The sequence below is a fragment of the Diadema setosum genome, chromosome 9 (assembly GCF_964275005.1).
Source record: "Diadema setosum chromosome 9, eeDiaSeto1, whole genome shotgun sequence".
NCBI classification, from domain to species: domain Eukaryota; kingdom Metazoa; phylum Echinodermata; class Echinoidea; order Diadematoida; family Diadematidae; genus Diadema; species Diadema setosum.
Window position 1 is genome coordinate 762509 of NC_092693.1, and position 15628 is coordinate 778136.

Genomic DNA, 15628 nt, shown 5'->3' on the forward strand with positions numbered 1-15628 from the left:
AAATTCACTTTTCTAGCAAAATGAAAGAGTTCTTGACTAACCGCTCTCAGAAAGCAGGGGGAATAAGTGCTACCCCGTGATATGTCAGTATCAAGTTGATGGAATGTGTAATTTTCATGAAAAATGAATTTTTATTGAATTCCCTTTTTATTTTCTTTATATTGTAGTCCACTCATACGTCATAACCTCTAGTAGTCTCCTTACCCAGCAGTTGCAACACCAAAACTGTAAAAATTCATAACTTTTGCATCGATTGCCCGATTTTCCTCAAACTTTCACTGATGTGTTCTACTAATATTACTGCTTTCACTCAATCGACATTGCTCTTTGGGTTTACTTTCCCTTTAAAGTCAAACTGTCAGCACAAAATACGTATGCATAGTTTAATATTAGGCCTATTTCTATACAGTTGATTTTCTCATGTAAGGTATCTATTTGGCAAATGCATGACGTCACTCAAAAACGTAAAGTCAGCCACGGGCAACAGAGGGCGTGTAATACATTCTACCATTTGGACTATCTGACATAACAGTACAAATTAGATTTTGAGCCTATAGCCGCGTTTTATCCTCCGCGCAATTTTTTTTTTTTGTTTTTTTATTTTTCATGGATGCTGAATCCAAATCTTGATGATGCAACTCTTGCACATCCGTTGGGATCTTGAAATATTCAAGATGGCGGCCAAAAGGATTGCCAAAATTTGTAGCCAAAATCTCAAATCCATCCGTGTGCATTTCCTTATGATGAAAAGCCGAAAAAGGTGATGATGATGATGATGATGATGATGATGATGAAGCAGCATTTATATAGCGCCATTTATCTGTAGAAACATTCAAAGGCGCCCAGCTCTCACAAAGTGTCACACATCATTCACAAAGTTGAAGGAAAAGATAAGTCTTCAGTTCAGACTTGAGGGTATTGAGGCGGTTGCAATTCCGAAGCTGGACTGGTATAGAGAGTTCCATGACAGACGTATCGCAGCAGAAGAGAAGGCTCTATCCCCATACATTTTAGGCGGGTATTGGGAATATGGAGAGTCAGTCCAGTACAACGTAGTCCTGTCGTCGCTACGTACACTGATAAGACATGGTTTTACTCTGCTTCCAGGGTGATATAGATTCGAATCTGCATGCTTCAACTTTTGCATCCTGAAGAATCTTGAGAACATTAAAAAACATGCCCCCCAAATCTGAAATTTCCAATATTCATTTTCTTCATAAGCGGTAATGTTCTATACCTATAGTATAGTGACGTGATCCGAGAGATGGAACCTATTAAAGGTGAAAAGCAACATGTTTGTGTAATCCACCTTTATGATACTGAAATGTATATGAAACTTCATAGGCCTGCATTTCAGTCGAACGAAATCGTCGATAAAATCAGTCAAAATATTATTCAAAAGAGCCACCACAATGGTAATCTGTTCTAAGTTATCACAACAAAGTGTAAGTTTCATAAAAAAAAAATGTGTTCACGGTGTATTGACAAGGTTGGTATCATAATTACATTGTTTCCATAAGAAGCATGTAAGAGCTAGTCTGACACTTTTGAACGCAAAAACATGACTTATAGTTTTATTACACAGAATAGGGGGAAATGACTATTGAAATGATTGCTAATGAGTGCAGAACACCATCCTCAATCAATCCTCACTTTAGGCCTATAACATTCTTTCACATACTACTTTACTCAATCTTAACTCACTATCGCCTATACCCATCACTATAGGTCATCCCGCAGGAGAATGAGCCCGTTTGTACTAAGTTTCACTTTGCGCATGAGCATCAAAAGGTATTGTGTACCAGAAGGCATGGTGGTTTTTAAAATCACTGAGATACTAAACTGTAAGCATCTGTGGTGCAATGTTTATTCATGTTATCCTTATAAGCGGTGCCTGTCAGCGCATCCCCCTTACAGCAAGCATCAACAGAAACAAGTTTGTTAATGCATGTAATGCAAAACAATGAGTTACTCAAGTTTAAACAGACGGACCGTGCAATCTGATCACCTGGTCATTATAAGAAAGGTCTTTTTTTTTAGCAGGAATTTCATAAATTCTTAAGTCGAGCAAGCTTATGCTTTTGGCACTTTGAAAATGAGTGAAGTGCCTAACCAACTGAGAACAAAAGAAAGGTAATTTGTACCGATGTTCACGTTACGAGCTATTTACGAACTGGCTTATTAATTTGCCACTCACGAATCAAGCGGCCCACGAGTTTGACTTGAAAAAGAAAAAAAAATCCATGAATCATACAGCCAAAGGTCATACAGAACATGGATATACGTTAGGCTAATAAGGCCCATCATTGACTCTGGGAAAGGACATGCCCACGCGGGGGCATTGAGTATCAAACAAGTCAAAGCTTTTATGACAATGCGTGTGTGGCTCCTTCATAAAGCAAACAAAAACAAAGAAACAAACAGACAAAAACATAAAAAATAACTTTCTTATTTTTGTATGCACCTCGAACACACTACAGAGTTTTAAATTTTACATTATAAATATATTAATATGTACATATTGTTATTATTATCATTATTAATGTCATCACCATCATCATCATCATTGAAGATGAACGTCATGAAGAACATCACGTGACTATTTAGTCCTATATATTTTCAACTGCTCAGTATAAGTATGTTGGCCTGTTTGACTTTCCATTGTATAGCCTATTATTTGGGAAATATTATGATATTATATTATAATATTTGGGTCCTACAGTATTGATAGAGTGGGCCGAGTGAAAATTAAAAAAACAAAAACAAAGCTAAACAAATATTGAGAATGAATTAGCCTCGGAAATAAAAGGACTACGTTTCAGGCCCGTAACTAGGATTTTTATGGGGGGGGGGGGGGGAGTTCAAAATTGGAAATAGTGAACCTTTCTGAGGGAGTTAAAGGAAACCAACACCCAGAGAGAAATGTGAATTGAGTGAAAGCAGCAACATTAGTAGAACACATCAGTGAAAGTTTGAGGAAAATCGGACGATCGATGCAAAAGTTATGAACTTTTACAATTTTGGTGTGGCAATCGCTGGATAAGGAGACTACTTGAGAGCTTATGGCATCATCCCGTATTGTGTGGACATTGTTATAAAGAAAATATAAAGAAAATTAAACATGATTTCATTTTTCTAGCATAATAAAAGAGCACTTGATAAACCGCTTTCAGAAGGCAGGGGGGAATAATTACTGCCCTTGACATACGTATGTCGGTATCAAGTTGATGGAATGTGCAGTTTTCATGAAAAATGAATTTTTGAGGAATTCCCTTTATATTTTCTTTATATTGTTGTCCACACATGACATCATAACCACTAGTAGTCTCCTCATCCAGCGGTTCCAACACCAAAACTTTAAAAATTCATAACTTTTGCATCGATTGTCTGATTTTCCTCAAATTTTCACCGATGTCTTCTACTACTGTTGCTGCTTTCACTCAATCCACATTTCTCTTTGGGTTTTAATTGGTTTCCTTTAAGCAACCCAGCGGGATGGGGTCTCATCGAGTGGGAGGGACCCTGCTCGCTAGCGGGGGGGGGGGGGGGGGGGGGGAGGGGGGGGGGAGGGGGGGCCGGGCTCGTTCGAACCCCCTGAACACGGTTACGGGCCTGCGTTTCCAATCAAATCCGCACATTCCCTATGTAATGATAAACTACGCAAAGGCGCAGATTTGAAAGATGTTGAAAATTAACAGCGCTTTGAAAAATAAACAAACAAACTTTGGAAATAAATGAGTTGCCTATTCTCTTTCGTGGCATGATGACGAGCCACACGGACGACGCGTCGTCACCGTGCGTCAAGGCCGGGGCGCCGCCAGCGCAGCGTGCAAGCCAGCAGGTTTCAGGATGAGGCAGTGAAAAGAAAAACCCCTTATCATTATCATCACTGGCATGGCATGCATCGCATAGGATTCTAGATCGATCCTCTGCATTGCACCTCCCTAGCCTGCTGATCGGATCGAGATATATGATTGAGGGGTCTAAATATCGCGCACGAAAGTTTGTGATGCTCTTATGATAGAAATTATTCCACAATCGTACCCGAGTTTCTCAATAAATATCACGAAAATGCAGAAAAATCACCTCCCAGAATCTCCTGATGATCATGATACGATGACGGAGTAGTGCGCTGTCGCCGTTTGTATGTCGGACTTAATTTTATGCGTTCAAGTTCTCGGGGTATGTAAAGGTCGCGCAGCTGCCCTTTGTAGTTTCATGCGTGAAAGTGTCTGCCCCTCTCCGGCTGTAACGTGTTTCGGCTTTCGTAGAATATTTTTTCACTTGATATCAAATTTGTCCCTGTTAAGCAACAGCAGTTTTACCTAACTTGTGTGTATTGTTATTATTATTATTATAATGATTATTATTATTATTATTATTATTATTATTACTGTTATCATTATCATTATTGTTATTATTATTATTGTTATCATTATTATTATCATTATTATTATTATCATTATTATTATTATCACCACCATCATCGATCATCATAATCATCATCATCATCATCATCATTATTATTATCACTTCCACCACCATCATTTTATCATTCTTATTACGTTATTTTTCTCATTGATATAAAGTTTTATAATCGTTAATGATTTTCATTTATAAAGTTTTCTTGCAATATTTCTAATCACTTCAACCAATGATATGATGTAAAATGGAAAAAAAAAAGTGAAATATGAACATATATATATTGTGTGTGTGTGTTTACCTAAGAAAACTAAACCGAAATTAGAAACAATCAACAGAGGCATTAAACCTAAGTGTGTCAACTGTTTTTTTCCCTCCCGTTCACGTTACATTCATTACAAAAAAGCGTTTTCCCAACAATATTCATTTATTTCTCTCGTTACTATTTTCAGAACTCATTAACTATAAGACATAGAAAAGTGAAAGTGAAACATCATTTGAATATTCAAGTATACTTCAATTTTCTTTTATTATTTGTGTTTTAAGTCATCGTCGTTCTCATAGATAGACACAGTCGTGGTTCAGGTGCAGATAAAAATCACTTAATGACATGGGCAGTGGTAGATATCGTCAGTGCCGTACATCTTCGATGTCCCTGTACAATAACATTGGTGCACCCAATGGCCACAACCAGCCCAGTCGCACTTGACCCACGATAATATTTCCAGATTGTTTTGAGGAGGGTGCGGCGGCGTGTTCCTGTGGCAGACACAGCAAGGGTTATCGTCATTGTCATCATCAGAGTCAGGTTCATGAAAAAGTCTCCGACGTTACTTTGTTGGACTTTGTCCCTGATGATCCTGGCTTGCTGCTTTGACTTGGTGTCTTCCTTTTGGTAGACTTCTTTTCTGATGGTGTCTTCTATTTGGTGGATGTCTTCTCTTCTGATGGTGTCTTCTTCTTGGTGGATGTCTTCTCTTTCCTTTCCTCCTCTGTCCGGATGATCTTCATAAAGATGCGGTTCTCTGTGATGCAAACACCGGACGGTCGATAGCTGTAGTTGACGTTTCTCTTCTTTTCACGTGGTTGACGGGAAGGGGTTGGAGTTCTGGAGGACATGAAGTGATCTGCTTCCTTCGGGGAGTCTTGCTGTTGCCCATCTTCTATTGGTCCAACTTCATGGTGGCTGTCTTTTGGCGGCGAAGCTTCAGGTGTTACAAGCATGCTTGTGCTCGACACCTCGTCAATATGCAGAGCACCTGGCTCAAGCGGGAAAATCCCTGCCTTTCGGAATGCAGATTTGAGGTTCTTCTCTCTCAGTGCACGAAGGTAGGCTGGTGAGGAGAGTCGGGCTATGTCGTAGGGTGTGATTACCTCTCCGGGATTTTCCTGCATGTACCGTGCACACTCTGCGTGGTATGACACCTTCAGCGATGTGAAACAGCCGACGTCCAGGGGCCGAGTAACGTGGGATGTGTGAGCCGGCAGAACAAACAGTACGATCTTATGTTCACGGGCAAACTCGATCACTGGCTTGCAGATGTGTGATGTGTGACCATCATACATGAGCATGACAAACTCATTCTCGGCTCTAGGGGGCAGTGCTGGGATGAAGTGATTCTCCAGATAGTCACGGAAGACTGTGGAGTTGCTCCAACCACTGGAAGTCATGAACATTTTGGAACCCGGTAGAGCACCACTGAGGAGCTCCGGGATACGTTGCTTTCCCTTGAAGACATAGTAGGGGGGCAAAAATCTCCCGGCAGCATTGCCACAGGCAAGAAGAGATGTGGTGCCGACCCTGTGTGAAGTGATGGAATTGATCCTGGTGTCTGCTCCAGTGGTTACCTTCGGAGGCTTGTGCTCAGCGTTCAGGTTGGTCTCATCCACGTTGTATATCCGATCGGGTTTGTCCTTGAGGTTGTACTCTTCCATGGTCCTTTCCAGCTCCTGAAAGTAGCTTGACAGAGCTTCTTTAGTCGTCCCTTTCGCTCGGTTCATGTCTAGCTTGCTTGGAGACTTGAGACGCAGCTTGGGCCATCTCTTGAGGAAAAGACGGAACCACGTTTTCGTAAACAGCCTTCCTTTGTCCTTTGCTGATCGTCTGCCTAGTTCATCTGACATATCTGTTGCCAGGTGAAGTACCTACAGGTGAAGAAAAAAAAAAAAGGAAAGTAAAAGTAATTAGATTTCCAGTCATGTAATTTATATTTTGTAAACATTCAAAATTCACAGAATGATATATTTCATTCAAAAGCCAAACAAAATTAATGCAAATTTAGAAATCACCTGAGTTTTGGTCAGGCCGTAACCGTAAGATACCAGCTTCTGGAGATGTTCGACCAGTGCCCTTTCATCATCATGAGTTAACACGGTTCCCCTCCCGGGAGCCATGCTGGATTTTGTCCGCCCATGATACCGATCCCGCAAAGTTGACTCGGGAATATCACATTTCAAGGCAGCTTTCCTCAATGGCAGGCCTTGTTTCACAAGAGCAAGGGCTCGTTGGAAGTTGGCATGTCGTTTATTTCTTCGACACACACGTCGAGGCTGTGCCTAAAAGCAAGGTAAACGAAGCACACTGAAAGTGAATCTTAAATAATGTGTTCAAGTAAATTATATGTAAATTATTTGGTAATATATTTCAGAGTAATTTCTAGAAGTCATATTGACATATAACAGTAGGGCCTAGCTATCCCCCACATCATTACTTCTTTTTCAAAATACATCTGTTTTTTACTTTATTATTATTATTCCTATTAAGCTAGAAGCATTCTAAATTCTAAACACTGAATTTTGTGGAACATTCGTCACCCTCTCATTTGTTTGTTATCCATTCCTCATCCTCTCATCTTTTGTCGTCCTTTCATCACCCTCTCATTCAATTTATCTCATTTTATCTCCCATTCATCAGCCTCTCATTTTTGTCTACATCGACACCCTGTTTTGTCTCCCTTTTGTCACCCTCTCATTTTCGTCACCCACTCGTTACCCTTTCATTTTCGTCACCCATTCGTTACCCTTTCATCTAATTTGTTTTCTTCCATAGGCGCCGGAAGTGGGGGGCAGGGGGGGCGGCCGCCCCCCCCCCAATCCAAAAAGTGGGGGGGCAAAACGCATTTTTGCCCCCCCAAAAAGCCCCCCCCCCAAAAAAAAAAAAAAAATAATAATAATAACAAATAAATGCATAAACAAAGAAAATAAAATAAATATGTATATATATGTATATGGCTACAAACGGCATCTTTTGGACTGTAAAATGTCAAAATTTTCAAGCTCGCTCGCTTCGCTCGCTCGCATCCAGCAGTTGAGCCCGGTGCGCCTCCCCCTTAATTTCTAAAGCGAAAAACATAGCTACGACGGCAATTGTTGGACTCTAGAATGTCAAAATTTTCAAGCTCGCTCGCTTCGCTCGCTCGCATTGAATCGTTATGCCATTCTCCTCATGTTGCTGACAGTAATTGCCAGTAGTTGCGCCCGATGCCCCCACCCCTTAATTTCCAAAGCGAAAGATAAATATAGCTACAAACGGGAGTTTTGGGACTGTAAAATGTCAAAATTTTCAAGCTCGCTCGCATTGAATCATTATGCCACTTTCCTAATGTTGCTGCCAGTAATTGCCAGCACTGAGTTGCGTCCGATGCCCCCCTTAATTTCCAAAGCGAAAGATATAGCTACAAACGGGAGTTTTGGGACTGTAAAATGTCAAAATTCTTAAGCTCGCTCTCTTTGCTCGCTCGCATTGAATCGTTATGCCATTCTCCTAATGGTGCTGCCAGTAATTACCTGCAGTTGCGCCCGATGCGCCGCCCCATTAATTTCCAAAGTGAAAGATAAAGCTACAAACCCCAGTTTTGGGACTGTAGAATGTCAAAATTTTCAAGCTTGCTCGCTTCGCTCGCTCGCATTGAATCGTTATGCCATTCTCCTAATGTTGCTGCCAATAATTGCCAGCAGTTGCGCCCGATGCGCCCCCATTTATTTCAAAGCGAAATATGTAGCTACAATTAAAACTCCAGTTTTGGAACTGTAGAATATCAAAATTTTCAAGCTCGCTCGCTTCGCTCGCTCGCATTTTATTGTTATGCCATTCACCTTATATTGCTGACAGTATATAATTTGTCGATCGCTTCACACCGTCATTCCATAATCCATGTAAGGAAAACTTACAATGTTCCTCAATGACTGCGTTGTTGAATGTATCACATTCCGTAATGTATTGTAGTCCCATTATTGCTCACGCACACACGCACAAGCATACAAACCGTCAAAATTACTTTATGGTTCCCCCCATTTTCGACCCACCGTACGCCACTTTACATATGTGTATATATATATATATATATATATATATATATATATATATATATATAGATAGATATATATATATATATAATAGATGTGTGTGCGTGTGTGTGTGTGTGTGTGTGTGTGTGTGTGTGTGTGTGTATTGTGTAACATATGCATGGTCTAATCTTGAGCCCCCTCCAATGTTTGCCCCCCCAATCCAAAACTGCTTCCGGCGCGCCTGTTTTCTTCAGTATAATTACGGCCTTCCCCTATCACAAATATATCACAAGTTAGCGCAAGAAATCACAAGCAAATTCAAATTGAAATCACACTTCAACTTTGATAGACTGAATTATTTATTCTTTTCTAATATCATTATAATCGTTGTGTCAAAATTTGACTTAAAATGACAGTTATTAACAGTATTTCAGCGTAGCTGGCAGCATACATTGTTCTTGTGTATGATGACGTCACACGATCTGTAAACCATACATTGAACAAAATTACGAATTCTATCGGCTACGAACGAGACAAGCGAGACGACACGTCTATGACTCTAGGCTACAACATCCTTAAAACAGATTTTAAGCTAAGGTAGGTAAATTACAAGGTAAAAAATTGGAAATTTAGTAAAAAATTTGTTGGAAATCAAAATTTCTTACCTGCTTCCTTCTCATGTTTAGCGGTTGTCAGGTATGTTTATTCCATGGGCGTATTGGCAAATTTTGCGCTTAGTCCCACGCGTAATATTGCTTGCTATACGCAGTTTCGCTATGCGCGACCATTAAGTCCCTGCGCGCTGTGCGCGAGATCTAATCCCCTAGACTACTACTACTACCATACTACTACTAGCGCTGCGATTTTCAGTTTGACGAAACACCGCGAGCTCTCAGTAGCCGTCTTATGACTCGTAAAAATCTCCGTGGAAATAATATCTTGGGAACTGGTAATGTGATTAGCGTCTAGATACCTATCGTTTGTTTCTGTTCAGTTTTTGGGCTATACATAGCCGCGTCTTTATTGTATTCGTCGTGTAAAGGTTGGATGCAGTTGATTTTACGTCAGTTGCAAATCAATGAAGATATTTTGCTTAGTCCCATGTATTCACCTTCTTGTCTTATAATCAAAGTGAATTTAGAGCTAGAAGAAATCAGTTGTCATTTACCAGGCTTTACCTACTGTCTTTCTACATACTGATCCAAGTGAACGATTAACGAAGTTTGTATCCACAGAAGTCTGAGCTTCTAAAGGCAAAACATTCAAATCTAGTTCCCATATAACAATGAGGTAGTCTATGCCTATCAGGCTATCTATCATAATTATGCCAAATGGTTCATGAAGAGATAAACATTCTAACGTGTTAGAAATGTTCTATTAAACCTCGACCAAATGTGTGGTAAATTAAGGGATAGCAGCCACTGTGTGATTAACTGAACCATACAACTTTTACTAAAACTTGAAGTTATACTTAGTGACACCAGGTAAAATGGCAAGAAGTGCGTCATCACATGACTGGGTTTTTTTCGGCAGTAATCTTGCTGCATAGTGGAGAATCTTTACAACACATTGCATTGAGCATCAGAAAAAGCAGAGATTAACTCTCGGTCTCGTGAATTCATGTTCATAGATTCAATAAAAAGTCAAAATGATAGTACAGTTGAACCTCTCTTATCCGGCCTCCCTTTATCCGGATCTCTCTATTATACGGACGCAATCTCGCCATGATTTTTTATTTTTTTTTATAATTACCGGAGGAAAGGGGGATTCCCAACTCCTTGAGAACTCCTACACAAACACACATGAATTACATATTACTTCCAACATTAACATGCACCTCTATTTTGGGGTCTGTTACTGAGTGTAACAATGAAAAGGTTGCAGTATACACATTACTACATGTGGTACAACTGTACTACAATGCCAATGGGCTACATCAGTACATGTGTATGTATATGTACATGTATAAAGCATCGAGTCTCCCGTATCCGGCCAAATCCCTTATTCGGATGAGCCCTGGTCCCGACTTGTCCGGATACGAGAGGTTCAACTGTAGTTGAACTCACAAAAGTTACTATTAGCGATCTATCTTCCATATATTGATTCATTTTCTTTTCATTTTCATATTTCCTGTTTGCAAATCTCTAATTGCACCACAGCCTCTGGCTTCATACATGGTGATGGTTTGCACTCCATGTTCCTGATCTGAGACATTCCTGGATTGCAGAAATCAGTGTTTAACAAGAAGACAGAGCACATGACGGTAAGATTCATGGTGTAATCTATTGCCATTATCATTAGCATATTCAAGTTCATTGCAACCAAAACTGGCCACACAAATTCACAGTAGTTTGCTTCAGAATTAAGGCGTCATGAATATTGTGTGTGCAGTATATCTATCTTTAGTATCAATGACCTTGTCCTCCTTAAATATTGCCTGGAAATGGATGGTAAGTTTGAAAAGTTTTCATAGGAATACAGTGTAGAACTGATTTCGAACTTTTATCCTGCACTGGAATGTCATAGCATCAAAGTAGAAACACCCTTTAAATGTCAGAAATTGTAGCAAATTCTAGTGTCAACATGCTCACAGTTCTGATCAGGAGCATATTTTCTGAAGAGTTTTGTACCATAATTATGTTGGATTACCACAATATCAACTTACATGCTCCAGGCCAACTGGTCAGTTGGAGCTAGCTGCAGCTATAGTAAGTGCGAGATTTCCAACTTGCAATATCTTTCTGCAATATGGGCCCTCTTGTATACATAATTTCTGGCTGAGAGTAAAAAAACAAAAGGGAGTAATTTATTTATTTATTTTTTTTTACAGTCAAATAATATTGTGCAGGAAGCCAGACCAACGCCGATCAAAGTAGTCTATTGGCCCTGATCAACCCCGATCTTCTTTGCAAAGCGAGCCCGACCAGGCCAAAATAATTTGGTCTGACTTGATCGAGTCATCTGATCGGCAATGGGAAGCCACCTTTAAGGAAACAATATTACACATCGTACTTTGACACTTGCAGGGCCTGCCAATATTGCCACGTAAATGGGACAAAAGGGTGATTAAACAGGGTACACATTTCATCAGATATTTTGACAGAATATAAATTTATTTCACAGGGGGAGGAATAACCAATAATTTTGTACACACACACATGCACACAGAAAAAAAAAAAATGGCCATGTAAACAGATTAAACAACCTTTTAGCAGTAATGGAATCTACAATTTACACACGTTAAGAGGAGCATTTTAAAGGGCAAGTCCACCATCATAGACACATGGATTGAGTGAATGCATCAATATTAGTAGAGCACGTCAGTGAGAGTTTGAGGAAAATTGGACCACCCGTTCAAAAGTTATGAATTTTTGAAGTTTCTGCTCGGTCACTTCTGGATGAGAAGACTTCTACAGCTTGTGATGTCACATGTGTAGAATGATATAAAGAAGATACATGTATGAAGAAAATTCAACATATTTTCACTTTTCTCACATAATAAAAGAACACTTGACTTGCCTCTTTCAGAAGGCAGGGGGGATAATATTACCCTTAACATACATCAGTGACAAGTTGAGGAAATGTGCACTTTCAAAAAAAAATTCCATAAGATATCATTCTACACATGTGACATCATATGCTGTAGTAATCCTCTCTTCCAGCAGTGACTGCGCAGAAACTTCAAAAATTCAAAAATTTTGAATGGATTGTCCAATTTTCCCCAAACTTTCACTGATATGTTCTACTAATACTGCTGCATTCGCTCAATCCACATTCATGTGAAGGTGGACTTGTCCTTTAAAAACAGCTTGAGATATATTTTTTGATGGTGCCTCATGTAGTCTTAGCAGCATACCAAGTCTTGTCTAACCTGTGAGGGAATAAATGCTGTTATTCACATTTTGTACTAATCAATCTCTACGAACAGATTGTCATTAAAAGTAACATAGATTGTTGTCTTTGATGAGTGCATACTGGTACATACATGACATTCTGAGCTTATTCAATGTAATATTTATCAAAGTGTGCATTGTATGCATGTTACTGTGTGATGTGAATGACTGTGTATTGAAATTGGCATAGTTTGTGGAAAGCTCAATTTTTAGATCAGGGGCCCGTTTCATAAAACTTGTCATCAGTGACAAGTTGTCATAGATGTGACAAGCTACTGAAGTCCTTGCATCTGATTGGCTGAGAGCAAATTTGTCATAGAAATGTGGCAGTTGTCACTGATGACAAGTTTTATGAAATGGGCCCCTGGACAGTAACTTAAGCAGGAGAGAAGTCTTATTCCTAAGTTGCCCTAGTCATGGCAACTGTACACACTTTTTGTGGTTCTTGATCTAATGCCACATGTGCAATATGTTGATTAGATTCATTGATTGTAGTACCTACGACTAAACAGGGTGCTACATAACTTTATTTTACCACTTGCCCAGTCGGGCAAGCAGATTTTCAATTTCGCTGCAAAACACTTGCCCAAACATTAATTTTACTTGCCCAAAAAGAAAGTCCAAAATATAAGGAAATGATATAGAAAATCATGCATAAGTCAAGGGCTTAATAAAACACAATCATCGGAATAAACAGCACACAATGGAGTAACAAACTTGGTCCGATCAAGCGTTGCCATTGCATTGGGGCTTCTTCACATTATAAGTGTTGGAACGTTGCTGAAATGAAATATAAAGTCTGTCGCATCCATTAACTTTGGGCATCTGCATGGTTGACTTTGTGGATTTGTTGGGGGAATAAGTGTACAAAAGGTGGCTTCAAAACTTTTTGCTTGCCCAGTTCAAGCAAGCATTTATTCTCATTGTTCAAAAACACTTGCCCGAATTTGATTTTCACTTGCCCCGGGCAAGCGGGCAAGTGCTTAGGTAGCACCCTGCTTAAGTATTTGTCAGCCACAGTTGTATGGTGTTGTGTATGCATGGTGTGCGTGTGCCATGCCTGTAGATATGTATCACTGAAAAGTGAAAACTGAGCAAATTGTTAACATGTGGGCACCAGTTATGACTCAAAGGAAGGATTTAATAAAAACTGCTGAGCATTGTCAAAGTGAGTTCATGCTGACATGCATGGTTGCCAGATGTGAATTGATTAATTGACTCTCTTGAACAGATGTTCAGCAGAAACACTGTAGCATCTAATACCCCTTTCATAAACTCAATAATGCGGATAATATCCGCAACATTTGGTCGTAAAATCGGAGCGGGGATAGAATAATGCGCATTATTTCGACCCTTCTATTATCCGCATAATAGCAGCGTCGGGACCAGATTTTGAGTTTATGAACGCAAACCCAAATAATGCGGATAATTGCCGGGGTGCGGTCAAACGTCACCTGTCTTTCCCGCAGGAGGGACGTGTGCAGTCACCATGACGATTATCCGCCTTTTTCAGGACGGGCGCTCGTAAAAATAATGCGGATTATTTTCAGAGTTTGTGAACGCATTTTTTATTGAATTATCCGCATTATTCTTATGCGGATAATAGGAGGATGAGTTTATGAAAGGGGTATAAGAGATACATGTGTGCAACACACAACCACCAGTCTGTTTCATCATATCAGTATCATTCCTATCAAGATTAGTCCAGATAGTGGGAGCACTCTTCCAGTTGTACATTCTATTCTATGGACATGAAATAGATTTGGTTCTAAATTATTGTGTCAAGGTTCCATCCAACAGATACATTGCATTAATTGTTCACAGACAATGGAATTGCTCTCTCTGTAAAGATGAGCACAAGCAAGCACAGTCCTGAGCAAGCAGGATGTAAAGTTATACTAGAGTTGTAAACAAAATCCAAGGTTATCACAGGATCACATTTGTATGATGGCAAAGAATGATTGTATCATGTACAGTATATCACTGTAAACTGATCATGTGTAACCACCCACCCCTACCCTTCCCATTTTAGGTCACCCGAGATGTGCTTAGATTGGTTGCCTTGTTGTCACATGGGCGGACTCAAATAATACTCAATCACACTCGTGCCATTCACTTCAATGTACAATTTAATATAAGCATTTGTGGAATATTTACAGGACTGAAATCAAGGAGTTGTGACCAACATAAAATGCAAAATCAAAATTCTTAGTGAGATAAATTTAATTACAATACTCTTATATTCGACAACCATGTGAACGGGACCCTGTCTTGGTCCGGTTCCACCTGTAATTTTGGCTTGACACTTGTTCAGAATAATTATACCAGCTTCACTATCAATTCGTTATCCCTGACAATACACTATCTGCTATCAAGCGCAACACTATTTGGTTCACACCACCGTAGTGCTGGTCCTGAGATGACCAGCCTGCACGCACGACGGTTTACCGCGGTTAGAACACTTGTCTTCAATTACACTGCTTCCGTTTACATCCGGGTTTTGTGCTAACCCGCAATTATCATGAAGTATATAAATACCAATCTTCGAATTATGTGCACATTATTTTCATCTTTTTACCAGTTTAACATGACCTTCATCTCTCTACTTCAGCGACACTTCCACGTCATAACCAATCATATCTACAGGGTGTCATGCACCCGCCAGGTTCATCGCTCACCTGCGTTGTCCACAGAGTCACATTAATTGTCACTCTATTCGCTTCCAGAACATAACTGATTCGTGGGTGGAGCGTCCTTGTATGCGAGGTTGCTGTTCCAGCTCCACAGTCTCGCGAGGGGCCCGCGTTCCCTATTCGCTGGCGTCCAAAGTTCTCCCTAGCGAGGGGCGGGCACAGTCGCTCTGCTGCGAATGCGTCGGCCTGGGAGTAGATTCGACCTCGGCCTCGGCGCCATCTACAAAATTATTTAAATGCAACATATACCAGTGGGGTGTGTTCTAATCACACACACACAAAGATTATCAGCTTAAAATCCTGACATCACAGTGAAAGTTTACGAACTGCATT

The 15628-nt window shown here is 40.0% G+C and overlaps 2 protein-coding genes across 2 annotated transcripts in view; one reads left to right on the forward strand and one right to left on the reverse strand.

The window, feature by feature from the left end:
- Positions 1-4863: 4863 nt before the first annotated feature.
- LOC140232769 (uncharacterized) lies at positions 4864-9382 on the reverse strand. The gene is made up of 3 exons (XM_072312883.1): positions 9375-9382; positions 6712-6978; positions 4864-6567 (listed from the first exon to the last, which is right to left on the reverse strand). The coding sequence occupies exons 2-3, from the start codon at positions 6814-6816 to the stop codon at positions 5344-5346; spliced, it is 1329 nt and encodes a 442-aa protein (XP_072168984.1). The 5' UTR covers positions 6817-6978; positions 9375-9382; the 3' UTR covers positions 4864-5343.
- LOC140232771 (calcium-transporting ATPase type 2C member 1-like) overlaps positions 9236-15628 on the forward strand; it is a 35097-nt gene continuing 28704 nt past the window's right edge. Inside the window, exons 1-2 of the mRNA XM_072312886.1 lie at positions 9236-9306; positions 10869-10972. Coding sequence (XP_072168987.1) covers positions 10967-10972 — 6 coding nt within the window. The 5' untranslated portion in view covers positions 9236-9306; positions 10869-10966. The remainder of the gene's footprint in view (positions 9307-10868; positions 10973-15628) is intronic.